The sequence below is a fragment of the Gracilinanus agilis genome, chromosome 1 (genome assembly GCF_016433145.1).
Source record: "Gracilinanus agilis isolate LMUSP501 chromosome 1, AgileGrace, whole genome shotgun sequence".
NCBI classification, from domain to species: domain Eukaryota; kingdom Metazoa; phylum Chordata; class Mammalia; order Didelphimorphia; family Didelphidae; genus Gracilinanus; species Gracilinanus agilis.
Window position 1 is genome coordinate 3,264,523 of NC_058130.1, and position 27,554 is coordinate 3,292,076.

Genomic DNA, 27,554 nt, shown 5'->3' on the forward strand with positions numbered 1-27,554 from the left:
ATGGAATCTAGAAGCCCCAAACTCGTAGCCTAGCAAGACCTGATGAACCCCAAGTTTTAGGACTGGCTTGTAAGTGGGAGACCCCAAAGCTTGTCCTTGTTCTCTGTTCCTGTGAGGATCCGCCCCGAAGGGAATCTCAGGCCAGCAGTTCCAGACTGAATAACGGACCCTAAAAGGTGAAGACAATCGGCCCCAACCCAAGCCGAGTGACTGTGCGCCAGTCTAGTAAGCTGAAGGTCCTGAGTTTGATCCTCAGGAGGGAGTGATAAACTGGGAGAGGCTTCTGGAGACAAGCAGTGACTTCTGAATGCCGCTGCAGACGTTACCTCAAGAGGTTTGCTGAGGGATTCGTCAACCTCACGGCAGACCCTCGTGGTCTGGGCACAACAGGACGGTTACTTGTCCCGTCTTACAGACAAGCAGACCGAGGCTCGCTGGGGTGAGTGCCATGTCCACAGTCAGGTCTGCAGCAGCATTTGAACCTGGGTCATGGCACTCATCCTCCCCCATCAAGCAGGGCTGGTTAGACGGGCTCGTGTGAATCCTGCCTCAGTCACTCACTCGGTCTGTCTGTCTGATTTGGGGGGATTTCACAGAAGAACGTGAGCCTCTCCAGGTGCATTTGGGGAGGCCACCCCTGACCCACAGCTTGCTGAGAGTGGCACAGGCTTTGCCAGCTCCGGTGTCTGACCCGGGTCCCCCAGCAGGAGGGGGGCACCTCTGCCCATTGCCGCGCCACATCCAGGAATCACGGCAGGGATCACTCGGCCCCAAAGGCTGAGGCAAACAGTCGTGGATGGAAATGGTTCCTGAGGTGCCAGATGGCTGGAGAGATGGAGGTCATCTGTCCGTGTGCCCGTGGAGGCCACGTTAGACACGTATGTCGTATGTACAGCCCACACGTGGCTCGTGGCTTATCCATGCCCTTCTCTGGCTCTACACAGGCATAGAGTGCGTGTGCATTGGACGGACACACACACCCAAGCCTGCCTGGACACGCTGGTCCTTCGTGGCGTGGGCTGCTGAGAATGGGGAGGGGGATGGCTCGTCCCTTGGTGGAAGAACGCGTGACCCCGTGGATGCCTCGTCACTGGCCAGCCTGGCCTTTCCCAGCTGGGATGCCCAGCCAGGCTCCAGAGATGCTGCTTTTCCCAGTGCCTGAGTAGTGGGTGCTTCGGCGATGCCTTTTGGTGGTGGTTGTCTGCATTGATCGTTATTGCTAGTTGAGCCCTCCCATAGGCCAATTAAAGAAAAAACGCCATCGACACCTCTGATGGACTTGGGGGCAACGTTGTTCACCTTCCTAAGCATCCATTCCAAGGCAGAAGAGCGAACAGGAAGGGCTGGCCGATGGGGCCAAGGGACTCACCCAGGGTCTCACACCTAGGCCGTGTCTGAGGCCAGATTGGACCCCTGGACCTCCCCGTCTCTAGGCCTGGCTCTGCCCATTGAGTCACCTGGCTGCTCCGACACTATTGTCTTCACAGCCTCAGCCCCTCTGTGAACCGAGTCGTTCCACACCGTCCTGAGCCCTTGCTCCTTCCTTACTGCCCGCCGTGCTTTGCCTGGATCCTTCCCCACCGTCACATCTACAGATTTGTGTTCTCTCCAGGGAGGCATCTCTGTGGCTGCCCGATGCCCCGACCCCTTTCCGGACCTTCTTGTCTATCTGCTAACTTGAGGCCTTTCCCCAGGAGCATCCTCTCTGCAGCCCCCCAACATCACCAGCTCGGAGGAAGAGTGGCCTTGCTTGAGGCCGTCCCCTCCCATCTTATCCACTGGATCCCACACCCTCCCATCTCCTCAGGCTCTCCTTGTCTGCTGCCCCCCCCCCCAGCCTCAGCTGCCTCTGTCAGCTTCCCCCTCTGTGGGCTCTTCTGGCCTCAGGGGTTCTCTGGGAAGGCCTCGCCAACCTCCTCTCCAGAGTGACCTCACGCTTGCTGAGGCGAAGGCCTTTCCCCATTCCTTATCGTTCTTGACCTTCCTCCACACTGCCACTGTCGCTTTCTCTTCAGGGGCCTCAGGACTGCTCTCAGCACTCTTCCTCCCCTGTCTGACCCCTCCTCAGGCTCCTTCTCAGGCATAGCCAGCCCCTTGGGGATCTCATTGGCTCTCCTCACTTTGGTAATCCCCACTAAGTGCAGGGAATACGAAGAAAGACGGCCCCTGCCCTCAAGGAGCTCACTGTCCGGGGAGGGTGAGCCCAGCCCTCGGCAGAAGGGGCCCGGCTTGAAACTGTCTGCAGACTGGGTTTTGGCGACCACGTAGTGCGAGCTTTTGGGATCTGGCTGATGATTTGACCTTTTTGGGTTGGTAAATAACAGTTTGTTATGCTTGTAACAAAAATCCACAAGAATTGAAAAAAATCGTTGCATCCAGGTCAGCTTTTATTTACACCGAACAGCCTTAAGAATGCAGAATAAAAGAGCTTCATCTCTACTGTTTATTCACATCATCTGGGCCAAATTTGACAGATTTTTAAAGATCTAAACGCTTATTGAAGCCGTGCTAGAAAACAACATGAAATCTTTTTAAAACTCCATAAAAGAATTACATATCTCAGACCCTCCCCCAAAAAGAGGGGGAACCTGGTACCTGAGCCCCATAAAGTCCTGCAGCCAGATGGCAAAAGACAAGATGAGGGAGGCTGGGAGAGACTCCCAGGAGAAGGTGGGGGGTTAGCTGGCATTTGAAGGAGCCCAGAAAAGCTCTCCAGAAGGCAGAGGTGACAAGGGAGATGGCCAGAGAAAATGCCCAGAGCTGACAGATGGAGGGTCCCATTCGTGGCACCACTAGGAGGTCAGGGTCCCTAGATCACTGCCTACTGGCCATTTCCCATTAGCTGTATCGCAAGCATCTCAAACCCAAGCCTTCATCTCCTTCCCTCCCTCCTTCCCTCTTTTCCTCCTTCTTCCCTTCTTCCTACCTTCTTTCTTTCCTGTGCCTGGCCTCAAGTAAGTGCTCAGTTAGCACGTCTTGGCAGCTTTACTACTTGTGAGCGTCCTGGTCCGTAGGCCCAGCAGAGGGGTGGTGGACAGTGGGGGTGCAGGGTCGCCCGCTTGTCTGCTGTGAACACTGCTCAGTGGAGGCGTTTGGTCCTCAGCCTCCCAAGTGCCGGGTGGGCACACACCAGGAGGGCACAGCTCTTCCCTGCGAATGAGTGAACGGGGCAGGCGTCTCCCCGTGGGCTGAGCCCGGCTCTCCTGTGGGGGGGTCAGTCCCTGCAGGGGCCCAGGGGCTGGTTTTCTCAGGGTTCTGCTCTCTCTCTCTCCTCCCACAGGGGCCCAGAGCAGCAGCGGCATCAACCTCAAGAAGCAGAGAAGCCGAAGCATCTTCAGCTCCTTGTTCTGCTGTTTCCGCAGCTACGATGTGGACACCACCTCTGTCCACAGCACGAGCAGCAGCTACGTGCTGCCCCCCGTGGTGGAGGAGAATGGGGGGCTTCAAAAGGTCAGTCCTCCCTGGGTCTCCCAGTGACTTCTCAGTGGTCCCCCGAGGGCAAGGCCTGCAGGCAGACAGGCAGACAGAGGCCTGGAATAAGGCTGCGGAGCTTCAGGGGCTGCTGCTAGAAGTGGGCCAGAACTGGCTCCTTTGGCTAGTGGAGGGTGCAGCCAGAAGTGGCCGTCTTCTGCTCCTTCTTCCTTTCTTTAGCATTTGACCGCTGGGCATCGTTTTCCATTCTGCCAGTTTCTTGGAGTTGGCCAGCCCAGCCTGCCACGTGCTCCCCAAGAAGTTTGCCTCTGTGGGCAATGGGTGGCATGGGGCCTCCCCACTGAAGTATGGGCCACGGTCCCGTTTTTGGCTTGATTTTCTTCACTAAGAGAGCCAGGTACTCCCTAGCTGTGTGGCCCTGGGCAGGTCACTTCACCCCCTGGCCTGGGCCTTACCAGTCTTCTGCTGTGGAGCCTTGATTCTAAGGCGGGAGGGAAGGGCTTAAAAAACACGGCTTGTCCTCCGGGTCCCTCTCTGGCAGGGTCTTGGAGCGGCCCCTGGGCAGGTGGGGGGATGGACGCTTGGGCGATTGCTCTTCCTTCTCCTGAGCCCCTTTACAATAATAAGCCGGGGCTGCTTCTCGGGCGCCCGTCCCCACACGGCCCTCCTTCTGACCAGTGAGGCCTTGCACCAGGGAGCCCCGTTCCCCGTCTGCTGGCAGGGCCCAGTGAGAAGGGGCGGGCAGTGACGGTGGAGCCCGCCTTCGTCCACAGCGGCCGGGAAGCCTCGGTGGGTTGCCGGGGTGCCTGCCTGGTACTGTGTGGGCAGCCCAAGGGCCGTCTTGGGAATGCGGAGAAGCTGACTTTCCACGGAGGGACCGAGGAGAGAGGCTTCAAGGAAAGAGCACTCGTGGGGCGGTTCCGTCCCTCGTCCTTCCGTCGGCAGCCAGGCAAGGCTTGCCGGGGATCGCAGAGCTCCCCAGATGCCCGGGGTGCAGAGAGCCCCTGAACCGTGACCTCCTGGCAGTCCTACGTGGCCATCCATGTTGGGAAAACAAAGTGGACGTTCTTCCACTGCTGTGCTTGTTGGAATGAGCAGGAGGCCAGCTGGGCTCCCACCGAGTCCAAACTGCTCGTGTCCCCAGATCTGAAAGCCGGGACTCTCCTGGCAGAAGGACTACCCGGAGCACCCCAGGCCCGGGAAAATCCGAGTGACCGCCACCCCCGAGGGCAGCAGGCACCCGGGGAGAGTAAGCGGGCTGCCTCCAGGCCTGGGGGGGGGGCAAAGGCACTACCAGCTACCTTCTCGAGGACGCAGGCGGCCAGAAAAGAAGCTGGACCCGTCCTAAGGCCAGGACAAGAGGCGGCGCACAGCCAAGGGGCCGAGAGGGAGGCCGCCTGCGAGGGACAGCGAGCTCCGCTGAAGACGCATCTGGCGGTCTTCAGGCCGGGGTCTCTGGAGTTGAAAAGACCAGCCCAAGAGAGACTCCGACATGCAAGACGAAAAAGAAGCCTCTGGCCTTTTCCAAGGGCTCCCCTTCACGTCCTCGTGCAGGAGTTTCTGGTAAAATCTCTGAAAAGATTCTGGGGGAGTTTGAGGCAAAGCCAAACCCACCGTTTCTCCTAATGAAGGAGCTCGAGGAGGAAGGCGGCCCTGGGGGAGGGAGGGGAGCAGAGGCGCCTCTTGGATTTTTTAAATTTTATTTTTATTCTCACGCAAAACCCGCTTCCACCGCGGTCCTTGTGGGCGAGCAGCAGCAGCTCTTGCCCAGGATGTGGGGAGCCTGGCCTGGCACAAGGCCTTTGGGGGGTCCCACACCTGGGCATTGCCCACAATTTTCCCAGTGGATCCAGATGGGAGGATCAAATATACACTCCCAACTGGCTGGAGAAGGAGGGGGGGACAACAAATGGTGGAATCTGGTGGCGTGCCTCGATGTGCCCGTAAACACGCAGAGAATGGCTCACCACCTTGCTCTGTGTGGGTGGGATGCATCAGAAATGGCAGTATGGGGGGGCAGCTGGGTAGCTCAGTGGATGGAGAGTCAGGCCTAGAGACGGGAGGTCCTGGGTTCAAATCTCTCTTCAGATCTGTCCTAGCTGTGTGACCCTGGGCAAGTCACTTGACCCCCATGGCCCACCCTTACCACTTGAGGCCTTGGAGCCTATTTTTAAAAAAAGAAAAGAAAAGAAAAGAAAAAGAAAAATTGGCCTAAAGTGACCGAAAGGGAAGGGAGCGGCCGAGGCAGGTGCAAAGATGGCTGCGGCAGGGGCAGCGCCAGCTCTGACACTTCGGGGCGCCCGGGGCTGCCCAGGCTGCGCACGAGGACCCAGGCCTTGGCCACTGAGCGAGGTACCGAGCAGCTCCAGGAGCCAGAGACGGCGCTCCGGACACGAGGGTCCCTTTTGGTCCCCATGTTTTCTCCTTCCGAATCAAAGAGCCGCCAGGGAGGAGCAAAGGGCCGCTTGAGGCTCGAGGCCCGCACTGTGTGCAGAGTGTGGGGTGCCAAGCGCAGAAGCGGGGGGAGCCTGCCGAGGCTCTCGGGCAGGCGGAGATCCCGGGTTTAGGACGAGCGCGCAGGCACCTGCTGGCACCGGAGAAGCGGTCCAGAGCTCCGGCGCTTTGGGGAAGCGGCTCCCGGACTTGGGGGGCCTCGGCCCCAGCCGTGGGACATCTAGCAGTCATTCGGCAAACCTGTATCGAGTGAGCCCCTGGACCGACTCTGGTTGGGCGCTCCCGGGAGTGGAGTTGCTGCCGCCCCACTCCATTGGGAGCAGCTTTTGTGCCTGCGCCTTAGCCAGGCCCCTCGAGCCAAGCAATAAAGCGAGCAGCCGGCATTCGCTCGGCGCCGTGCTGGGCCCGCGGGCACCGGAGGGGCCCGACCTGTGGGGAGCTCAGCCACCAAGGCTCTCCTCCGTGACGAGGCCGCACCTCGCACCCAGATGCTGCCTTCGAGACTTGAGAGCGGGCCGACGGCGCGGAGCGGGCCGACGGCGATTCTGCCACTTCTGAGGAGCCCTTCTGCGAATGAGAGCGCCGGGACCGGCCCAGCGGGCAAGGGAGAAGCAGAGGCTTGACTGGGCAGAGGCAGAGGCGCCGGCGCTGCGCCCAGGCGTGGCGCTCACTGAGTGCGGGCAGCCAGGGTGCCGAGCTCTAAATGGGGAGACCCTGGCCCAGAGCCTCCCCGGCAGTACCAACTTGTGGCTGGCATTGAGGATGCAGAGAGGAGGCCCCCGAGCCGGCCCCACTTTCCTCTGCTCCCCTGTGGAGCCCCAGAACTCCACCCCCTGGTCCCCAAGTCTCCAGAATTTGCTCGCTGCCACTGCGGCCTTCGGGGCTGCTGTTTGTCTTCAGAAGGAGCCTCCTTCCATCCGGGTGAGGCGTTGGGGCGTCGTGTGATGGTGGGGAGACCCCAGGAGGGTCCTGGACCTGTCCGCCACTCACCGGCCGTGTGGTCTTTGCAAGCCTCAGTTTCCTTATCTGTGGAATGGGAAGGTGGCAGGAGGGGGCCTTGGGGGGTTCTTCCAGCGCCTCACAGTTCCACGCCCATCATTCTGGCACGGAGAAGTGCCACTGCTGTTTGCCTCTGAGGCTCCGGCCACAGGCGCTCGGGGTCTCGTCTCCCGGGCCGGCGGGCCTTCCCAGAGAAGGTGGCGGGGCTCTGGTCCAGGAACGAGGCCCGTGAGGCCCTCGGGGGGGGGGTGACCCCTCGGGGCCCCTCCCAAGTGCTCCAGGGCTCTGCGGCCCCTGAAGAGGGCAGGGTGGCCGCCCGGGGGACGCTTTGCCCCTTCCCAAGGTTTGGGGCTCTCGTGCCCAGCAGCCCGAGGCTCTGACGAGCAGAATTCAGAAAGGTCCGTCCCCTGGGCAGGAGGTTGGCTCTCCCCAGCAGGGAAGGGAGCCCCGCGGGAGGGAGGGTCGCCGTAGGGCCCTCTTCCGGCTCCTCTTCTTTGGAGGTTCACGTTAGAGCCGGGAGACGGCCCCGGCCAGGTCTGGGGAGCTTCCTGTCAGCCGCCCCGTGTCCGTCCCCCTCCGTGGCCTCCAGTGACCGCCGTGTCTCCTGTGTTCTCTCCGCAGGGCGACCAGAAGCAAGCCGTTCCCGTGCCGAGCGTACGTATATGCCCTCCCCGGGCTTCCGCCGAGATTGCGCCCCTTGTCCTCCCGGCCGCCCCGGGGGCCGTGACATGGAGCTGTTGTTTTAAACAGGGACGGGAAGAGCCCCAAGCTCGGGAGTCAAAGGCCAGCCCAGTGTCAGAAAGGCTGCCGGCCTCGCCTCAAGACATGCCCGTGTGGTCCAGGCGCCACATTCTTAGCTCTGAGCGCGGCCCTCAGGAGCGCCCCCCGGAGTCAGCAGTCACCAAACAGGCCAGTGATGCTGGGCTCCCCTAGCCGGGCTGTCCCCGAGGGCCCCAGCCCTGCCACGGGGCCACCCACGGAGGCCATCGCTGTGGCGGGAGGCCGCGGCCGGGCCGCTCGCTCTGCCAGGCTTGTTCGCGGGCCTCCACGTTCGTGTGGCGGGCTCCCCTAGGACCGTGCCAAGCACGGGCGCTGCCCAGGGCGGCTAAAGGGCAGACAGAGGCTCCGCGCCTCCCCCAGCATCATCGGCGTCATCTCATCTCCCCAGTCCTGGGCGAGGGGGGCGGCCTTGGGGACCTCTCCGGAGGCTCCCCTTCCCCGGGCGGGTCCTCAGGCCCTGCCTCTCGGAGAACTTCCTAGAGCCCGTGTCCCGAGGTCAGCCGGCCAGCACCTGGCAGGAGTCGAACTCGGCTCTTCCTGTCTCCACGGTGCCAAGCAGCCTCTGTCATCCCTGATGACGTTATCACGCTGCTACAGCTCAGGGGACAGGATTTGGGGACCCCCGACCTCCCCTTTCACGTGCGCTCACTGATTTCCACGTCTGCTGCGCTGAGGGTCCCCAAGAGCAGAGGCCGAGGAGAGGGGCCGCCCCGGGCTCTGAGTTAGGAAGAGAACCCCCGCCAGCAGTGCGACGCGGCCACGTCACCACCTCTCCCAGCCTCAGTTTCTCACCTGTACCTTCCTGGCCACGTGGCCTTGGGCAAGTCCATTCCTTCTTTGGCCTTCGGTTCTCTAGAGAGCCTCCTCAGACTGCCTCCAGCCCCAAAGTGGGGGTCCCCAGCCGGCCCCAGAGGAGGCCCGAAGGGAGCCTCCTTCCATCCAGACTCCCCGTCTCCCAGCCAGAAAGTCACAATCCTGAGATGGAGACACCAACGGCCACCCAGCCAGGGCTTCACTGTGAGGGCTCAGACGTGGCCTGGACTTCTCCTGAGGGCCTCGTGGGGTGCAAGGACCCCCCCAACTCTGTCTGCCTGTCTGTCTCTTTCTCTCTCTCTCTCTGTGTCTGTCTCTGAATTTGGCTATAATATTTCTGGAAGTCTCCCTCTCTCTGTCTCTGTCTGTCTCTCCCTCTCTCTCTCTCTGTCTCCCTCTGTCTGTCTCTGTCTGTCTGTCTCTCCCTCTCTCTGTCTCTCTCTGTCTCTCTCTCTGTCTCTCCCTCTCTCTCTCTCTCTGTCTCCCTCTGTCTCTCTCTCTCTGTCTCCCTCTGTCTGTCTCTGTCTCTGTGTCTGTCTGTCTCCCTCTCTCCCCCTCCCTCCCTACTTCCCCCCAGTCCGGCACCCCTCCCTCCTGGGTCCTGCACCCTCCAGAGTGCTGCTGAATTTCTTCTGGTCCTGCCCAATGAGGTTCCGAAGGGTCTTCTGTGGGCCCGAGACCTCCTCATCTTCCCGTTCACATGGTTGAATCGTTGAGCTGCCCAGTGGCTCCTGGTAGGCCCTGGAGGAGGTGTCCAGCCCAGGATGGTGGGCTCTTGGCAGCCTCTGGCCTGCCCCTGCTGTGAGTGACCATCAGAGCCTCCAGCCTCTGCTCGGAGGGCTCCATCTGTGGGGAAAGCCCCTCCCACGCTGGAACGGCCCTTGTCCATCCTCAGGGCACGTTTCCAGCTGTTGGGCCCCTTCTGCCCCCTTTGCTCCTGCCTCTGTCCTCTGATCGCCGTCTGGTCCGTCTGAGGCAAAGGCCCGGCAGGCAGCCTTTCGCCTTCCCCTCCAGCTTCCCGCTCTGCCCCGGTGGGCCTCGGCAGCGGCTTCTTCTCCTCACTTCAAGTCCAGTCAAAAAGCCAACAGAGCTCAGCCCTCGCGGACTAGCCGACCGCCTGGACCTTGGCCGTGACCAAGTCAGGGTTTCAAGCTGGGCCCCTTTTACAGACGGGGAGACTGAGGCCGAGAGAGGCTGAGTGAACGGCCCAAGGAGGCCCGAGCAGGAAGGACTGGCCACGCTCTTTCTCCTTCGTTCACCCACAACAAAAACGATCTGACCGTACTGCTATTTGGCTCGCAACAACCGTGGCATTTTCATCCCCATTTTACAGATGAAGAAACTGAGGCTCAGAGGGGAGGTGACTTGGCCCAGGTCACACAACTCTGGAGGGTCCAAGTCCAGCAGCTGTCCTCTGTGCTCAGCCCCAGATGGAAGGGGCGCCAGTCACAGATCAGGGCTCAGACTCTAAGGGGCCACGTGGAACCCCTCTTCTTCCTCCTCCGGGGTGCCGGAGGACATGAGGGACCCCAAGTGGATGTCGGGGTGCTGGGCTCCCTGTGGCGGCAGCAGGGTGGACAAGGAGCCCTTGGTGGGGTCATTTCACTGTGGTCTCTCTCCTCCTTTAGCCTTTGGTGAAGTACCTCCTCCCAGAACTGTCGGTGCCAGACTTCGGCAAGAAGTGCATGGTCATCGACCTCGACGAGACCCTGGTGCACAGCTCGTTCAAGGTAACGGGGGCTCCCCTCCCGCTTCAGGCCACTCCCTCCCGGCTCGTCCCTGTCTGGGCCGTCGGCACAGCCGTGGTCAGAGGGCCGGGGTTGGGGGGGCGCCTGGGAAGCTCCCAGATTTCCCACTTTTAATCTCTGTTTTTATTTTCTTTGCTCCCTTCTTTGAGCCCCGACGGGTCAGCCCTCGTCCTCACCGCCCCCGAGAAGGCTCCCTTGGGGCCCGGCACTCACGGCCCAGGGACTCCCACCCTGACCCGAGACGGGCCTCGTTTGCCGCCGGCCTCCCTCTAGGGCTTCCCCCACACGGACCGAAGGGACCCGTTCTCAGCGGTTTCCTGAGCCCAGTCGTTGGCCTCTCCTGTGCCAGGGGCCTCCTGGAGCCGTGGGAACAGAGCAGTGATGGGCAGCCCCAGCTGGCCCCGGGATGCCCACAGGCCAGGCGCCATCTGCGTGGGGCACAGCCCGCTTTCCTGATCTAGCTCGCGAGGCTCTTGAGGACAGCCCAGGCCAGTGAGGTAGTCCAGTGGTTAGAGACGGGAGGTCCTGGTTCCAGTGTGGCCTCAGGCCCGTCCTAGCTGAGTGACCCTGGGCAAGTCACCGCACCCCCTTCGGCCTCGGAGCCGATCTAAGACAAGGCGAGTGGCCCGACTCCACCAAACGGCCTCCGCCAAGGGAACCGTCTCCCCTCTTGTTCCTTCCCACAACCTTGGTGGCCAGGCCAGAGCACCCGGCTGACCACGGAGGCCCACCTCGGGAGGGGCCCGGGCCCAGCCTGCCCAGCGATTTCCTTTTCCTTTTCCCCAGGAGTCTTCATCCTGGGGGGGAAATACTGGGCTCCAAGGATGGCAAAGGCTTTGAGTGGCTGTTGTTGGCCCTCAGTCTGGGGGCTCCATGTTGGGGTGCAGAGCCCTCGGGGCCCCTGATCCCCAGGAACATCTCCACGGTGACCATTGAGAGGCTCTTGCTGAGTGTGAGTTTTCCCAAACGACTGGATGGTCATCCATCAGCTTGGAGCGGCCACTAGTGATGGAGGAAGGACTGAGGGTCCAAGCTAGTCCCTGCCGCCGAGGCTTTGGCATCCGGTCCCGAGGCCGCTGGGGCCTCTATCAGGGGTCCCCGGGGGTCAGGCTGCTCGGCACGCCCACACTTTGTCCCTCCACCCCACCGAGGCTGTGTGTCTGAGAGGGTGACCGTCCCCGGGGCCTGCTCGGGGCGGACCTCGCTCGAAGGGGCCCCGACACCGGGCCGCCCGTGACGCTCCCCAGAGGCCCAGGCAGCCTTCACAGGACTCGGCCACGTAGGGTCCCTCGGAGTCAGTCAGCAAGTGGCCACGTATTCGGCCCCAGCTCTGTCCAGGGGAGCCGGGAGGGAGGCAAGAGAGAGACGGAGAAGCAGGGGGAGGCTCCTTTTTCTGAATGGATCTGGAAGGTTCCCCAGGGCAGGGGGTCCCCCCACTCTTGACTGGCTCATCCATTGTTTTCTCTCCGTCCTGGTGGGCTCCGTGCAGCCATCCGTGCTTGGTCAAGGGTGCCAAGACCGTGAGGCCTGGGTTACCTGACTGTGCTGAAGGCAGGCCTTGCCCCGGGGGGGAGCCCCCTGGCCCGAAGGAGGCCCGCTTCTGAGGGCTCGCCCCCAGGGGATGCTCCTGTGCCCTCTGCCAAGTGGCCAGGAGAAAGGCTTTCTTGGAAGCCCCGTAGGTCAGTCCGAGGGTCACACGTCTCCTGGGAGCAGCTCAGTGAGAAAAGGCACGGCCAGAGCGGGCAGGGCCTCGCCAGAAAGCCTTGGGTGCCATCTTGCCCGGGCATGCCCTGCCCCTTGTATGGGCATTTCTGGGCACTTGGGAAACACTGACCTTCTCCTCCTTCTCTCCAGCCCATCAGCAATGCCGATTTTATCGTTCCGGTTGAAATCGATGGAACCATACACCAAGTGAGTATCCGCGCCCAGCAGCCGCCCTCCCGGGGCTTCCTGCCCCATTCGATGCCCGTGGAATGCCCCCCCCACCAGCCACCCATGGCGGCGCCCTCCCCTTCGGGCTGCATGTGCGTATGGCTGCCCGCCTGCCTCCTTCCTCCCTGACCCGGCCCCTCGCTCGAGCCCCGTCTTTGGCCCGGTCAGGCCCTGCCTGCTCTTCCTTCAAAGCCCAGCTGGAGGCATTTTGGAGGAACCCAGGCTGGCATCTCGGCGCCCAGGGGCTTCCCCTTCCCGCAGGCCTGAGCTGGGCCTGCCAGAAGCCTCCTGGTCCTTCACGTGCTCCGGGCCTCTGGGTCCTGCTTGGTCTTCCACGTTTCTTTCGTCCCTGCACACGGCCGGCCAGCTCAGCCCTATTCGGAGCCCTTGCTCCTGGCCCGTCGGAGGTTCTCTACGCCCCCTGCACCCCGAGGTCCCAGGACGTACCCCTCCCTCCGGCCTTTACCTTCTGCCCCAGAACGGGCAGCTTCCCTGGCCATCTTCTCCCCAAGCGTTCTTTCCAGGGCCCGATGTCCAGTCAGAGGTCAGGTACTGCCCATTGGCCAGCTGCCCTGCCCTCTGAAAGCTCCGAGGGCCGCAGCCACGGACAGATAGAATGGTTTGGCCCAACTAAGGCCTGTTGGCCTTGTCCACCCCATCGCCTCTGGGGAGGGGCCGTGAGCAAGGTCGGGCTTCTGTTAAAATCGGGGCAAACCTGGCAAAAGAGGGTTGGGGGGCGTCACTGTCGGGTTCATCTCCGTCCTCTGCCTCGCAGGGCCTGGGAGCATGGAGATGGGGCAGGGGATGGCCACAAGGCCGGGGTTCAAATCTGGCCTCAGACGCCAGCTGTGGGGTCTCACACAAGCAGTTTCCTCCCCTGTAAAATGCGGATGGGTCGTCGTGAGGAACAAAGCGCTTACTTAGGACGTGCCTGGCCCTGATAGAGGCCGGCTGTTACTGTTCTTATTACGGTGGTGGCGGCGACGTCAGAGAGCTCCAGGGCTCCTTAGAGGGCGTGGGAGCTTGGGCAGAGCCCCCTGAGCTGCCCCAGCAGAGACTGGGGGCTGCCATCCCACGTGGAGGAAGCTGGGGCCTCCGAGTCAGTCTTCCAGACAGGCCCCATCCTGCTGAGCGCAGCAAACCTGATTAAGGAGAAGTCATTGGAGGCAGTGGAGTGGGGAGACCAGGGCACTGACGAGGACAGTCAAGGGACCCTTCCTGGAGGAGGTGACTCCTGCTCTTGGGCAGGAATGACAAGGGAATGCGTGTCAGGGATGGGAGATGGAGAGAGGTAGAGGCTGAATTCTGGGCTAGCACACAGGTTTTATTTTCTCTTCTACAATGGGTGCTCTCCCTCTTCTCTCCCTCTCCCCGTCTCTCCCTCTCTGCATGTCTCTCTCTCTCTCTCTCTCTCTCATTCTCTCTCTCTCTCTCTCTCTCTCTCTCTCTCTCTCATAGATCCTGATAAAAGAAAGCTCTGGGTGCAAAGGAGGCCCTGAGGAAGCTGAGGGGGGGGGGCATAGGGCTCCCCATCTAGAGAGGAGGCCGGGGGTGCCTGGAGGACAGTCTCCATTCGGGTCATGGTCCTCCCTGGGTGCCTCTGCTAATCCTCTGCCTTTTCTCGGCTCTCTTCTACTTGTTCTCTCCCTGGCCTTGGCCAGAGCCTCAAGGGTAGCACTCGCAGTGAGGATTGGGGCCATTACGGCAGGAGGTATTGGAATGAGGCCCTGAAGCGGGCCCAGGACTGTAGCCATCACTGCTCAGTAGGCCCACATTGATCAGGTGCTTCCTGTATGCCAGAGGAAGGGGGCACAAAGAGGAGAGGGAAGAAGGGAGCCCACATACATGTGCCCTGTTGAAGGCAGGTGCCAGACAGACGAGAGGCAGGTCTGGGGAGTCGTCGGGGCCCTCCCCCGCCTCAGACCCCCTAGTTGTCTGGCGGCACAGGAGCCAGACTCGCCAGCCATCTGCTGGGTTTTGAGTTCTGCTTTGGCTCTGCAAATGGAACCTGGAGAAATACAGATCACTAATTTTTATCTTTGGATTCCAGTCTGACTTTTTGAAAAATACTTTTTTGGGGCAGCTGGGTGGCTCAGTGAATAGAGTACCAGGCCCAGAGAAGGGAGGTTCTGGGTTCAAATCTGTCCTCAGAAACATTTTAGCTGGGTGTCCCCAGGCAAGTCCCTTCACCCTCTTTGCCTAGCCCTTATGGCTCTTCTCCCTTGTTGATTCTAAGGCAGAAGGTAAGGGGTTAAAAGGAAAAAGAGACTTGTAGACCAAACCCGGCCCCCCCTGGGAAGGTGGTTCTCCTTTTCAGGGAACTGAATCTCAAGGCCACTAAGATGGGATCACAATCCCAGTGGCAGGATGAGGGGTTCCCCAGGAGCTGCTCTCAGGAGCCTGGCTCCCCATCATGCCCTGCCAGTAAACTGGGGAAGGGTAGCTCACTAGGCAGTAACAGTGGCCTCCCAGGTCCCTGCTCTCTCCAACAGCAGATGCTTGTGATGCTATAGATCCCGTGGCATTGGGCAGCCAAAGAGCTCTTGCCCCAGGTGTGATGCCTTCTGACTGGGAAAAGGGTTTCTGATTGGGCCTCTCTGGCAGAGTGAGCTCCCCATCCCTGGAGGTCTCTAGGAAAGGCTGGCGGACCTGTGCACGGTATGCCGTGACGTCCAGCTCTGCCTTCGCCTCCAGCCACAACATTGTCTCATCTCTGAATTCGGCACAGGCTGGGGGGACTGTTGGTGGCAGTGTCCGTTCATGCACGGCGTCTGTGACGGCTTGGCCAAAACCGTCTTGTGCTCAGATCCTCCCAAATGAGCCTCCAGGTTCTCCTTTGGCTTTCTTGCTGAGGACCGCAGCTCCATCATCCGTCCTTCAGCAGGAGCCCACCTGGGGCCACCCGGGGTGAGCTGGGCCTTGGCATGCCAGGCCACACTGGATCCCCCTCCAGCTACGTCACCTCGGTTAGCCTAGGGCCATATTGCCATTCAGGGCCCCCTGAGAGAACAGAGCTGGCCATCCTCATTTAACGGGCTTCCAGCAAGAGGGCCGCCGGGATTTCACCCACAGAGGTAGACCAGCTGGCCCCCTGCAGAAGGGAGGCAGCCGGAGAGGCCAGCTTGTGTCTTGGGTCCGAGGGAAGCAGAATCTGGGCATTAGAAAGATGGCTGCTCCCAAGGGCTTTCAGCTGACTGGAAAATTCACTTCTGCAGAACCCTGGAGGATTCAGTGGGACAAGCAGCCCCTGAGGGTGGTGCCAGCCCACACACAGAAACAAAGACCACCCAGGAGGAGCTTGTGTTCTCCTGGGGAAGGGGAGGGGGTGGCACAGCCAAGAAAACCCTGCAGGCGTGATGGGCAAATGACGCCACCAGAAATGGGGACAGATTAGGTCAGTGCTGGCCCACGTCTAGAGAACATTCTAGAGGGAGGCAGGGGCCAGCTGCCCTCGCAGCCCACTGTTGTGGAGGGGAGCGGGAGGAAGGCAGCCTTCCCGGGCAGCCACGCTCGGCTTGGGCTCCACACCGGGCACTGGTCAGAGCAGGGGCACCGCGTAGGGCTGGCAGCGTGCTGGCCTTTGGCGTCTCCAATCGGAAATCTCCGTTTCCCTGGAGCTAAAGCACCTCGCTGACAAAGCCTCCTGGAAAAGGCTGTGACCTGGTTCAAGTAATCCAGGATAGGCTGGACCCATTCTCATCGGCCTATTCTCGACTACTTGCACTCGGGCGCGGCCACACGAAGCGCACCGGCAGCGGCGGCGGGAGGCCCGGAGCGCCAGCGTCTCCCGACGGGCCTGACGGACGATGGATGCCGACACAGAGCCCACAGGAACAGGAGCCGCCGGCGCACGGCCTGGCTTGTGTGCGCCGGCCGCCGCACGGACGGACGCCGAGATCCCAATGAGGGTTCTCCAAACAAAGCCGGCACGCGTAACGCTCCTAATTCAGAAGCCTTCCCCGCGCGCCGTAGACAAGGAAGGGGTGAGCGCAGAGGAGAGCTGGGGGGCCCGGGGCTGCCCCCGCTCCCAGAGGCAGGGCCTGTGCGGGCTCTTTGGCCCCTGGAGCCTTAGTCCCTCTGCCCCATCCTGCGCTTTCCCACTAGCACATTGTGCTGCTCTGTGCTTTCTGCTTCAGGGCCTCTAGCTCCCAGCCTCCCTCCCCTCGAGTTCTTCCAGGTACACAGCTGTGACTCGTGCCAGCCCAGGGGAGCCCTCTTAGGGCCTCGGGGCTTGGCCCCTTTACCATGGCTGCTGCCCCACTGAGGAAAGTGGCCGAGGCCCCCCTACCCTGCCCCAGAAGGAGCCCAGGCAATGGGTGGGCCAGGCCCATCTCAGTGACTCAGATACAGGAAGATGACCCTGTGGGGGGCAGGATGGCCCTTTGGGTGGCTTGGTTTTCCGTTCCAGCTTTTCTCCTTCCTCACCTTTCTGGTCCTCAGCCCCATGCCCGTAAAGAAGGGCATTGGCCCAGATGGCCTCGGTGGCCGTGTCTTCCTCGCATCCTCAGTCCTAACACGGGTCAGTTTTCAAGCACTCCCAGCCCGAGGAGCTCCCTCCAGCAGCGCTGATCGTGACCCGTCCTCGCCCGCCCCTCCCTTAGCAGTTTCCTGGCCCTAAATGTGAAATGGAAAAGCTCTTGGTCTTCACCCTTAGGAGCTCCTTGTGTATTTGGTCCCAGGAAAGCCCAGGCCCGGCCAGGCCAGAGGAATGACTAGGGGGCCGTGGCGGCTTTCCTGGGAATGGCAGCAGCTTAAGCAGTCCTCTCCGGCTGGGCCTTGTCCAGCTCACCCTCGTCCTTCATGTCCGCCGTGTGAGCCCATTTCCCAGCAGCCCCTCTTCTGTTGTCACGTCCCCCTTAGAATGTCAGCTCTTTGGTGGAAGGGGCTGTGTCCTCCTTGTCTCTGTACCCCCCAGGGTGCCTAGCACAGCGCCGGGCATGGAGGAGGCCCTGCCTTCCTGCCTGCTTTCTTGGGCTGGCCAGGACCCAGCGGCCCTTCCTTTAGCCAGAATATTGCAGACGTCCCCAAGGAGAGTCAGGCCAGATTTGGGCGGCTCCCCTTCTTCCAGGAAAGGCTTTTGGGCACCAGCCCCTGGGCCAGCCACCCCGACTCTGCAGCCCCGTAGCTCCTCGCCCCCAGCATTCACTGTCACTAAACGGCCCGTCTCTTTCCAGGTCTACGTGCTGAAGAGACCCCACGTGGACGAGTTTCTGCAGAGGATGGGGCAGCTCTTCGAGTGTGTCCTTTTCACCGCCAGCCTGGCCAAGGTTTGTCATGCTTGCTGCTGGGCCAGCTGTATGGGGGGTGGGGGGCTGTGCCTCTGGGGGGGGGGCCTTGTCTCCCCCTCCACGGGCAGACAAGGGTAGAATTCTGTCAGGGTGTCGCTGGGGGGACCGGCTCCCTGCCCGTCCTTATCTGGCTTACAGTACAGCCTCTGGTTCTGGGGGGCTTGGCCTACCACAGTGACAGCGGACCAAAGGCTCCAAGTTCTGGGGCACCCTCAGTGGCAGAGACCCCAGAACGGTCCAGGGGGGTGTCACATCTCTAGATGGCCTCCTACACTCGGGGGGCCTCCAGTCTGTCCTGCCTGGTGCCCTTATTGCACTGCTGCCAGCGGGAGCGAGCTTGGCATCTTGTCGGATTCCATGTGCTCCCTGGCAGGGGAGGGGGTCTGCCCAGGAGAATGAGGATGAGCCATTTAGGCCAGCATCATAAACTTCTCCTGACCCAAGACCCCACCAAAGACTCATTGGTGACTTTGGGGGGTGCCCCCTCTGCTGCCACACAAGAACAGCTTCCCAAAGGTCAGCGGCTGCCCGTGGGACCTCAGCCAGGCTAGTGTGTGGAGGATGGGCGCAGCCAGAGCTGCCTGACCACCTGCCACAAGGTGGGAGCTAACCACTGGGGGACCCTAGCCCATCAGACCCACTAATGGAATATCTTGGGGTACGCCTTGCCCCCAACAGCTCCTTGAGACCAAACCAAAATGCCAGGCCCTCAAGGGAGTTCATTCCAGCCCCAGGATCTGATGACCAGAGCTTTGCCCACTGGACACCACACTGTGCCAGACCAGGAGGGTGGGGGCCCCGTCAGCCAGCTCTTCCTTTGTCCTGTGCTGTCCCGTCCCTACCCAGCCGGACTCTGCCCCCTGAAGCCGGGCTGTACCATCACCAAATTCCCTTCATGCACCTTCTTCCTCCTTCCAAGGCCTCAGGGAAGCCTGGTGGCCCCCAAGCACCGCCCTGATGCTGGCAGCTCTTGTCATGGCCCGACCTCTGGCCAGCACTCGGCCCCTCCCGAGTTCTCCCCGGCCGTGGGTCCCCCGACGCCCAGGTCCATCACCTGCTGACTTCTCACCTGGCCTCCTCGCTGGCGAGTCCAGCACCTGGTCCAGAGTCTTCTTGGGACTGTGGGCGTCCCGGCTCCACCACACCTGAAGCCACACTGTCCTCCCTGCTGTGCCGCCTCACACTCCTGCAGACTGAAAGCTCAGGCCCGGATATCCCCTCCTTCCGCCTTCATCTCCAGCCCCTCTGTCTTTGCCTTGCTGGCACCCTGAGAGTCCTCCCCTGGGCCACCGTCGCCCTTCTCTCCGGGGCAGCCGGGCCGGCACTAGAGCTTCCCCTGGGCCTCCATGCAGTGCTGTCCGGTCACCCTTTCCTTCTTTTTCTGTTAGCTCCTTCCTTCCTTCCCCACTGCTGACAAGCAGACCCCCCCCCCCCGGCCTCCTGGCCCCTGGACCCCCTTCTTCCCACCTTGCAGCCTGGCTGCTGAGCCCACTGTGTCTTCCCCTTATTGTTTGTTCTCACCTGGGACAGCTGCCCAGAGCTAGAAGGTTTCCATGTGTAAAGGACAGCCCGGTGGGGCTGGGGGTTACCCGGGAATCTTGGGGCTCTTGGCAGATGCTTGGCCAGGCTCTGGCCATCCGTGGCAGCCTTGGTCCTCGAGCCTGTCTCCCCCCCGAGCCCCTCAGTGCCCTCGCCGCGGCCGAGACTGCCGTCCCCAAGGCTTCCGCCAGATGCAGACGTTTTCTGAGGTCTGGACTTGCCGGGGCCATTTGACAGGCTCTTCCCCTGTCCTGGATCCCTTCCAGGCCCTGCTTGACCCTCTCCTATCCCAGGATCCTTCCTTCTCCGCCTCTAATGCTCCTTCATCCCTTGCTGTTGGCCCTTCCCGCCACCCCTTTACCTCCAGAGGTCCCGGCTCCCCCCCAGGCCCTCCTTCCTTCCCGGCCTGTCCCACCTAAGCTCCATCGGGATGGCCCGGCCACGTGACCAGCTGGCCTCCTGCCCCGAGCTTCCCCGTTTCTGCAGGAGAACGGTGGGAGTCCAGTGCGAGGCTTCTCTGATGTCGCCATTGATCTAGCAGGTTACCCCGCCGTCCATCCGTGACAGGCGGGAGCTGCAACCAGATCGCCTGCCTCCGAGGCCCCACCGTGTTCCCTTGGGGCCTCGGAGGCCTCCTTCTTCCTTTGCTGGCTCCTCACCCCACGTGTCCGGTGTGGCGGGGATTCTCCCTCTGCGCCGTCTCCACCCTCGCACGCCGTGGCCCCCTCGAGTGAGTGGCCAGCCTCCTCAGCCCGCCCTGGCTCCGAAGGCAGGCCCTTCTCCACTCTGCCTCTCGGCCTCCGTCAGGCACCAGGCAGCATTATTAAGTGCCCACGACTTAGCAGCTCTCTGCCGGGCTCTGGGGGCACCAAGAGACGGTGCCTGCCCTCAGGGGGCTTCCATTCTGCTGGGGGAGCCAACACTGGCTCCTAAATGCATGCCAAGCACTGTGCCCCGCCTCAGCTCTGGCGCCCTCCCCACTGTGGGTGCCCCCAGTCCTTAGGGGTATTCTTAGGCTTTGCCCACAGAAATGCAGAGACTGTGATTTATAGGGAGAGGGCCAAGCCCGACTGCAGTGTGCGCTGGGGATCGACTGCAGCCCCACAGACCCAGCGGGTCTGCCTCCTCTGGGACTGGGGCTGGGCCAGTGCCAGGGAGGTTTGGGGCAGGCCACTTGGGCCTGAGCTGGTGCCTAGTCCAGAGCCCTCTCTGAAAGGGGTGCAGATGGCTCTGAGGCCACCTGAATGAGCCGGGAGGGCAGTAGACAGTGACTCCCAGAGTTCCTGTTGGCTGAGCTCATCCCCACGCCTGTGGGTAGCCTGGGGTGACCCACTGCCTGAGAGGGAACAGCCTGACATTCCTTTCCTTGTTTAGGCAGCTCTTCAAAGGCCAGCCGGCCACAGCTGCTTCCTTCATCCTCTTCCCTCTTGCACAGCTAGTGTGGGTGTGCCCCGAGCCTGGACTAGAAGCATCAAAGCCCCAGGGCCTGGCTGTTGGTCCTTCTGGGCCATCCTGGGCCCTGGGAGGGACTATTCCCTTTGGGCCAGGAGCCCGGGGCCCCAGGGCCGGCCCTTCACCTGCAGGCTGGCAGTTGTGGCCCTCCCAGCCCGGGAAGGAAGGATTTAGTGGGCCTGGGCCCCGGAAGGACCTCTCCAAGATGAATGTCCCATGGCTTTCAGATAGTGCTTGCTGGCTGAAAGAAAGGAAGAGAATGAGGAGGAGATGATGGCCCCAGGCCTAGAGCCCTGCCTTGGCATTGTCTCGGGTGAGAGCCCCCTCTGGGGCTTCTAGTCTACCCATTCTCTTGTGTACTTCAATAAGGAGGTACAGATTAATGCCACTAGTGGGGAGGGGAGCACACCTTAGTGCCCCCTTGTCCCAGGCCAGCCACAGAGATGAGCCTGTGACCAGGCAGAGCCATTCCCTCTCCAGCCAACTGGGCCCTGTGCTGGGCCTCCCCTCCGCCAGTGATCAGGGTGGGCCCTGCTGCTCCCCCCAGGCTTTCCCTTAGGCCTCGAGCCTCTCCTGTCTGGTCAGCTGGGGGGCTCTTCCCTGGGAAGAGGGTGTTCTGGCTCTGATTAGGGGATTTCTCCAACCCAAGGAGGCCCAGAGTCAGGCTGGAAGCCACAGGCTGGCCTTGTTGTTTGCTTTGGTTTGAACTGAGGGCTCAGCAGCTGATGCCACCTCACCTGGGACAGACAGACGTTTACCTGCGCCCAAGAAATGAGTCTGATCTTGTAGGTTTGGCCCCGGGTTTTCCTTGACCTCTTCCTCACATGCACCTCCCTTTCCCAAGAGGCCCCCTCAGGCCTCCCTTCTGATCTGGCAGAACCCCCTCCCCATCCAAGTGGGTGACTGTTGGCTGATCTGAGAAACTCCATTTAGAGGCTGCTGGTCAGAGATGGACGGGAGGGAGACCCACAGGGGGCTCTGGCTCCATCCCATGTCCGCGCTCCCTTGGTCTTGGCCACCTGGAGGCAGTAAATAAGCAGCTGGTCTTTCCAGATCGGGTGAAATCATGGAAACGTGCCCAAGTGCATTTCACTCCAATGCCTTCCCGATGGCTTCCAGGTGGCCCCGGTGGGGCGACTCTTCCATCAGCTCGAGATACGTAGATAGACGGATGGATGGGCGGACAGATGGGTGGGTGGACAGACATAGAAATAAAGATTTGAATTTCATATAAATGTGAAAAATACAGTACAGTTCTTTGCAGTAGGTCTGCCCACTCGCCGTGACAAGACAGTTCCTGAGGGGGATGAGATGGCAGAATGAACCTTGTATGGATTTCTGGAAGTCTTAGAAGAGAGCTACAAACTAAAGCTCTCTGAAGGGGGTTGGGTGTGCGCTCCGGGGCTCTGGCCAGCCCACATGGCAAGGGCTCTGGCCACCTCGGTTCTCCAGATCGCCCGTTCGTTCCTTCATTTGCCTCTTTGTTTCTCAGTATGCAGACCCTGTGGCAGACCTGCTGGACCGCTGGGGGGTGTTCCGGGCCAGGCTCTTTCGAGAGTCCTGTGTCTTCCACCGAGGAAACTATGTGAAAGACCTTAGCCAGCTGGGGCGCGAACTGAACAAAGTGATCATCATTGATAATTCTCCGGCCTCTTACGTCTTCCACCCAGAGAATGCAGTAAGTGCCTCCTCAGGGCAGTCGTCTCCATGCTGAGCTAGGCTTTCCAGGCGACTGGTTCATGGGGGCTGGAGGCAGCGCGCTGTGGGCTGCTCTCTACCGGGCACGGTTTGAGGGCTGCTCCAGCCTTGCCTGAGCTCACCTTGTCTGGTCCTGGAATCCCTCCTGGGGCAGCAGCAGTGACTTTGGGGCCCACAGCTATGGCTGGAGTGGTTCACCCAGACCTTGGAAGCCCCCCACCCAAAGGGGCCCCCTTTCCCTCTCTTGCTGCTCTGACCCACCTTTCCTCCCTTGTCCTAAAAGGGATACTCACCTGAGCTGGCACTGCACAGAGCCAGCTCAAAGGCCTGGGTCCCAGAGCTTCCCCTCCCCGGGCCCGGGGAAGGCTCATGTGTGAATGTCAATGTTCCCATATGACACTGGAGTAAACTGAGGCTCACAGCAAAGGGACTGGTCACAGATTGGGGGCCAAAGCTGGGCCTAGACCCAAGTGGACTTGTCCTTTCTGGCCCTCTCGGCTGCCTTTCTTTCTCCTCCCCGCTTGCACCAGGCTGGAGGTTGGAGCTCAGGGCTACATGGAAGAGCAAAAATTGGGAAGAAATCACAAATTGTGTCCCAGCCAAGATTTGGCCACCTTATAAAGCTCAATCCAAGGTCACAGACTCAGAGAACCCTTTTATGGAGAAAGAGAAGCCTCTGTTTGGGGAGCCCCTGGGAGGAAAAGGGCAGGATTCTAGATTCAGGGGGGCAGAAGGGACCTCCCGAATGTGCCCAACAAATGCTAGGGCAGCCAGCGCTAGACAGGGAGGAGTGGGACTATGGGGCTCCCCTCCAGGTCTCCGATTCTGTGTCTGGGGGAGCTCATTATCATTAGGAGCAGCCCTCACCATCAGGAAGGTTTTCCTGCCCTAAAGCCTCAGTCTGTCTGTCTGTCTGTCTGTCTGTAGGGGGCTGTCACCTGTGGCTTTTGCAATGGTGAAAATCTTTAAGATGAGGAATGTGTCTGGGTGTGGCTGCCTGGCCCAGATAGTACAGGACAGATTCTGGAAGATAAGAGGGAGCAGGACAAAGTCCCACAGAATTGTCCCACCAAGAGCACAAGGTGTGCTTCTGACTTCCTCTCACCATTGCCTAGAGATGGGCTGGAGTGCCCCGGATGGCTCTGCCCCAGCCCTCCTGGCAGGGCCTCCTGAGACTGGTGGGAGCCACCTCCACAGGATCTCCTGGAGCAATGCATCAGCTTTGCTTTTCTCCTTTTTGCCCGGAACTCCTGGGGCTCAGTGGCCCCCTGAGGCCAGCCCCTCATCCCAAACTTCAGAATAAAGTGGGAAATCTGCACGAGGAGATTTTAACTTGGTGTTTGAAGAAATGAATTCATACCACATGACCCTGGGGCAAAGCAGGGTCTATTCCTGACTGCAGAGTCAGGGAAGATGAAGGACTTGCCCAGAGTGCCCGAGGTCTTCCTGATTCCCTTGGCAGCCTTCTAACCACTGTTCCAGGAAGCCTCTCGAGGGGGGTGGCATTGGGACAGCAGGAAGCCCCAGACTAGTCAGTGATACAGATAAAAGAGGCCGAGTGCTAAGTGGGGGGCCCCTTAGAGTCCTAGATTGAGAGCTCCCATTGGGTCCACACTGCTCATTAGAGAGGAGATGGCAGTCAGAGCAGGCGGAGACTATCTGGCAGCCACACAGGGCTAGGACAGGAGGCAGGGTGGACACCCCTGGGTCCAGGACCAGGCTGCCCAGTGATCACCTTGTGGCATTCTCTGTTCCAGGTCCCTGTGCAGTCCTGGTTTGACGACATGAGCGACACTGAGTTGCTGGACCTAATTCCCTTCTTTGAAGGACTGAGTCAAGAGGAAGACGTCTACTGCATGCTTCGGAAACTCTGCCACAGGTAGCCCTGGGCTCGTCCCTCCTTCCAACCTGGCTGGGGCTGTTGCCAAAACCACACCCAGCTATTTGGTCCGGGAGCCGACCTCCACTGTCCACGCCTGGAAATGGATGCTGGGAGGAGGAGGTTTCTGCCAGAGCTGGAAGGAAAATGAGCCTGGGTAGCGCTCATCGTCATCATCACCGTCATCACTAACACCAGTGAGCAGAGGGCCTCACTGGCCTTCAGAAGCTTCCTGTCTGTCTCCTCAAGTGTGGTCGATCATGCCTCTTTTTAAAAAGGAAAAGAAAATCACTATTTTAAAAGGAACTCTTTTCATGAATTTCATAAATAGAAACACGTTTTACGGGATCGCTTTTTCTTAAAACATACCAAAAAAATGAATGAATCTTGATGTGTTTCAACCGTTGAACCCCTGCTCCCAACTGTCCTTGGGACGTTGCCGACATTCAGACCTTCTCCCTCTCTTTCCTGCTTAGAGCAGTTGAACTGACTCTGAGTCTCTTTCCTACTGAATGAAGTGCCTTTGGAATGTTATTTTGAGATAAAAGTTAATTTTTGTATACTGAGTATTTCCAGACATCTTTTAATCTTTTATTGTCTAACTGCTTTAAAAAAAAGAAAGAGAGAGAGAGAAAGAGAGCGTTTTATAGAGCACTGTAATATATAATAACTAAAGAAACGGAAAAACAGGGCAGCTGAGGTGCTGGGGCCCTTCTGCACGCAGGTCTGGAGACGCCGCCACGTTTCCACGTCGGGCTTAAGATCTTGGCATCTTGTGATGTTGCTCCGGTTCCATGTTCGTCCTCGTTGTCCCCATCCATTGTGACAGCTTTGAGGCTCTCCGCGTTTGTGCGACCTGAGCATCCTAGAGAATGTTTCATGGCATGGAGTTTTGGGTTGATGTTTTTTAAGTGGTCACAGATTGGGCTTTTCATCCCCTTTCCCCGCAAAGAAGGGGGAATCTCATCTCTTCTCCTGCCCAGCTGCCATCCAGGCATGATTTGCAATGTGATGACAAAACCCCCATTCTCTTCGGAGGCCAAAAAAAAAAGTCTCTCTAAAAACCTTTCCTTTCAAAGAGCCTATTGGGGTAAGCTGGATATACCTGTCAAGCTATTCTGGGAGTTTTCATTGCTGCTACCATTCCATCAGCCGATGGAACTGGCCCTGGCGGCTGTGATACTGTTCTTTGCCACCGTGCCTACGCCAAAAACCCACTTGCTTTGACCTGCCAATGCGGGAAATCTTCTCCCCCAAGTGGAGGCACCCACTGGATGCAGGAGCTCTCTTGTTCCAACTTCTTGAGAAATTTCAAATAACAAAAGTAAAGCATCTCTCCATGGCATTCGTTTGATATTCAAGATGGCGGCACACTCACTGCTGGGATCCGTTGGCTACCATCCTCGTGCCAAGCAACAATGGGGAAGAGTTCACCTCCAGAAGTCCTGGAGCAGGGAGGGAAGCTGGGCATCTTCCCTAGATCCAGCTGCTAGGGCTGGCCTCAGGAGGAGCCGGAGAAGAGGGAAGGAGATGGCACTCGTTCCTCGTCCAGCCCAGAGCACGCATGATGCTTTTCCACGAGGTCTGAAAGCTGTGCCATGAAACTTGTTGCAAAGTAAGACCATCTGGACAGCATTGTTTCTGAAAGAACCAGCCAATCTTGGGTACAAGTGCCATCCCCCCACACTGTGCCCCTTCTCCACCATCGCAGCTCTGAAGGAGAAAGGGCTTAGGAATGCCTGGATGGTGTACATTTTATCGGAGCTCAAAATTCTTCTTTTGCTTTCACTTGGAATGTGGAGGGATGAACCCAGCTGCCAAAAAGCGTGCCCTCTGTATGGTGAATGGCTGCCATGGGGAACTTGGGCTGCCATACGGTCTGAAGGGAGACATCCAGGCGGGACCTCGGGGCCCAAGAACGAGCTGGCGTTTCCATTCCATGACAGCCGTGGGCAGAGCCGTTGTTCAGTGCTCATTCATCCAACCAGTGATTGATTGAACCCATTGCCTTAAATGTCTGTGAATGAATGTTGATCCTAAGTGTCTTTCACGTCTCAAGTCCCTACGTCCACAGACATGTGAACTTCTGTTCTGACCTCCGGCAGACAGATGAATTTCGACAAGACACAACCAAATCATGTTCTTTCTTGGCTTCCCTGGATGCCCTTGGAAGAGGGTAGAGAGCCTTTAAATTCACAGAGCAGGGAAGGCTGGTGCCCGAAGTTGTCTGCCCTCTCCAGCTGGGAGGATGAGGCTGAAACCCTGCCCATCTGGAGGGTTTCCTGACTTAGTCAGGTGGGAAGGGGTGAGCAGGCATGACCCACTGCACCGCCTGGCTTCCTCAGCCCAGCTAGGTGGGGGCCCACCTTGAGATGTCGTCTTCATTTCCCGCACGGCAGTTGGTGCCAGACACCCATCTTTAAAGCACCTCCCTACACTTTAATGAAGCAATAGGCCAGAAAATGAATAGAATGTTTGCTTTAAAAAGGAAAAATGGATACGGGTATTCTTAATTGTTGCCATGTGTAAATTTAGAGGCATTCAAAACAACAAAAGGTTAAAAATGTTTTCTCTACATGTGCCATATGTCCCCCCCCAATCACCAAAGCAGCCCCTAGTTCAGTTTTCTGTTGAGCCCAAGGAAAAGGGCAGCCCCTCTGGAGGTCCATAGTCCTTTACCTGCTGGGCTGCCAGGTGTCATGCCTACATGTAGCCTTTGTGGATGCCAAGCTGGCAGGCAGGACACTTGGGTTCTGGAAATCCAAGATAGGGTGGCCACATGAAGTGTCAGTAAACCAAGGCCACGTGTCTCTGGACACTGTCAGGGTTCCCCTGTTGCTGTTCCTGTGGCCTCCCCCTATGGTTTTCTGAGCAGTGTTTTTGTTCATGACAAAGAAGGGTCCCCTGCTCCTCGGGGCACCAGGAGAGGCAGATGGCATGGGCTTATAGACAAGAGAGCTCCTGGACGCAGCTGTGTGACTTCCAAACATACACAGTCTTCTCCTTTTTCAAAGGCCAAGCTGCAGCCCCTGGTCAGCCACAGGGGCTGCTGATTTCCAAGGTGCTGGGAGGAGAGGGAGAGGGCGCTGCTTGAGATTCTCTTGGCTATCTATGCAAACTAAGCTGTTGGGTATTTGTTCCATTTTTGCTGTAACCGTGGTGGGTGCCATCTGTCTTTGGTCCATCCTTCTGGGCACCTTCTTTGTAGAGTAACACACGCTCAGCAGCGGGCACACTGCTTATCTGGAGAGGTATGGGTCTGTGGGTACCTCACTGCCAGAAGAAGCCCTGGAGAAGCGAGGGCCGCAGGAGGAGGGAGCCGTCACTCCTCAGGGGTACGATGCTTTCCTCACTGTCAAAAATAAAAGTTTTTACCAATGGATACACGCTGGTGGCTGTGATTCATCTCTGGTGCTCAGCTTCTGGGGTAGCCTCAGGACATCCAGTCGCTCAGCTTCCTCATCCACTGGCTGGTTTGGTCTTTGCTTTTCTTTATTTTTAAGTTTGGCTTTTAGCAAGGCCATTAGTCCATCCCCTTCA

The 27,554-nt window shown here is 59.5% G+C and overlaps 1 protein-coding gene across 1 annotated transcript; it reads left to right on the plus strand.

Annotated features, from left to right (window-relative positions):
• Nucleotides 1-27,396, plus strand: CTDSPL (CTD small phosphatase like). Its single transcript, XM_044675325.1, has 9 exons — nt 1-24; nt 367-439; nt 3,194-3,450; nt 7,507-7,539; nt 10,107-10,208; nt 12,081-12,137; nt 17,333-17,425; nt 21,930-22,115; nt 23,893-27,396. Exons 1-9 carry the CDS (start codon nt 1-3, stop codon nt 24,016-24,018), a joined length of 951 nt encoding a protein of 316 aa, XP_044531260.1. The 3' UTR covers nt 24,019-27,396.
• The last annotated feature ends 158 nt before the right edge of the window (nt 27,397-27,554 follow it).

Bases quoted from the DNA above. Each gene is read 5' to 3' on its own strand.
- CTDSPL (XM_044675325.1), top strand. From the start codon at position 1: ATGGAATCTAGAAGCCCCAAACTC. The intron at 440-3,193 runs GTGAGTGCCATG...CCGTGGGCTGAG, and splicing joins GCAGACCGAGGCTCGCTGGG to CCCGGCTCTCCTGTGGGGGG. The intron at 10,209-12,080 runs GTAACGGGGGCT...CCTTCTCTCCAG, and splicing joins TGGTGCACAGCTCGTTCAAG to CCCATCAGCAATGCCGATTT.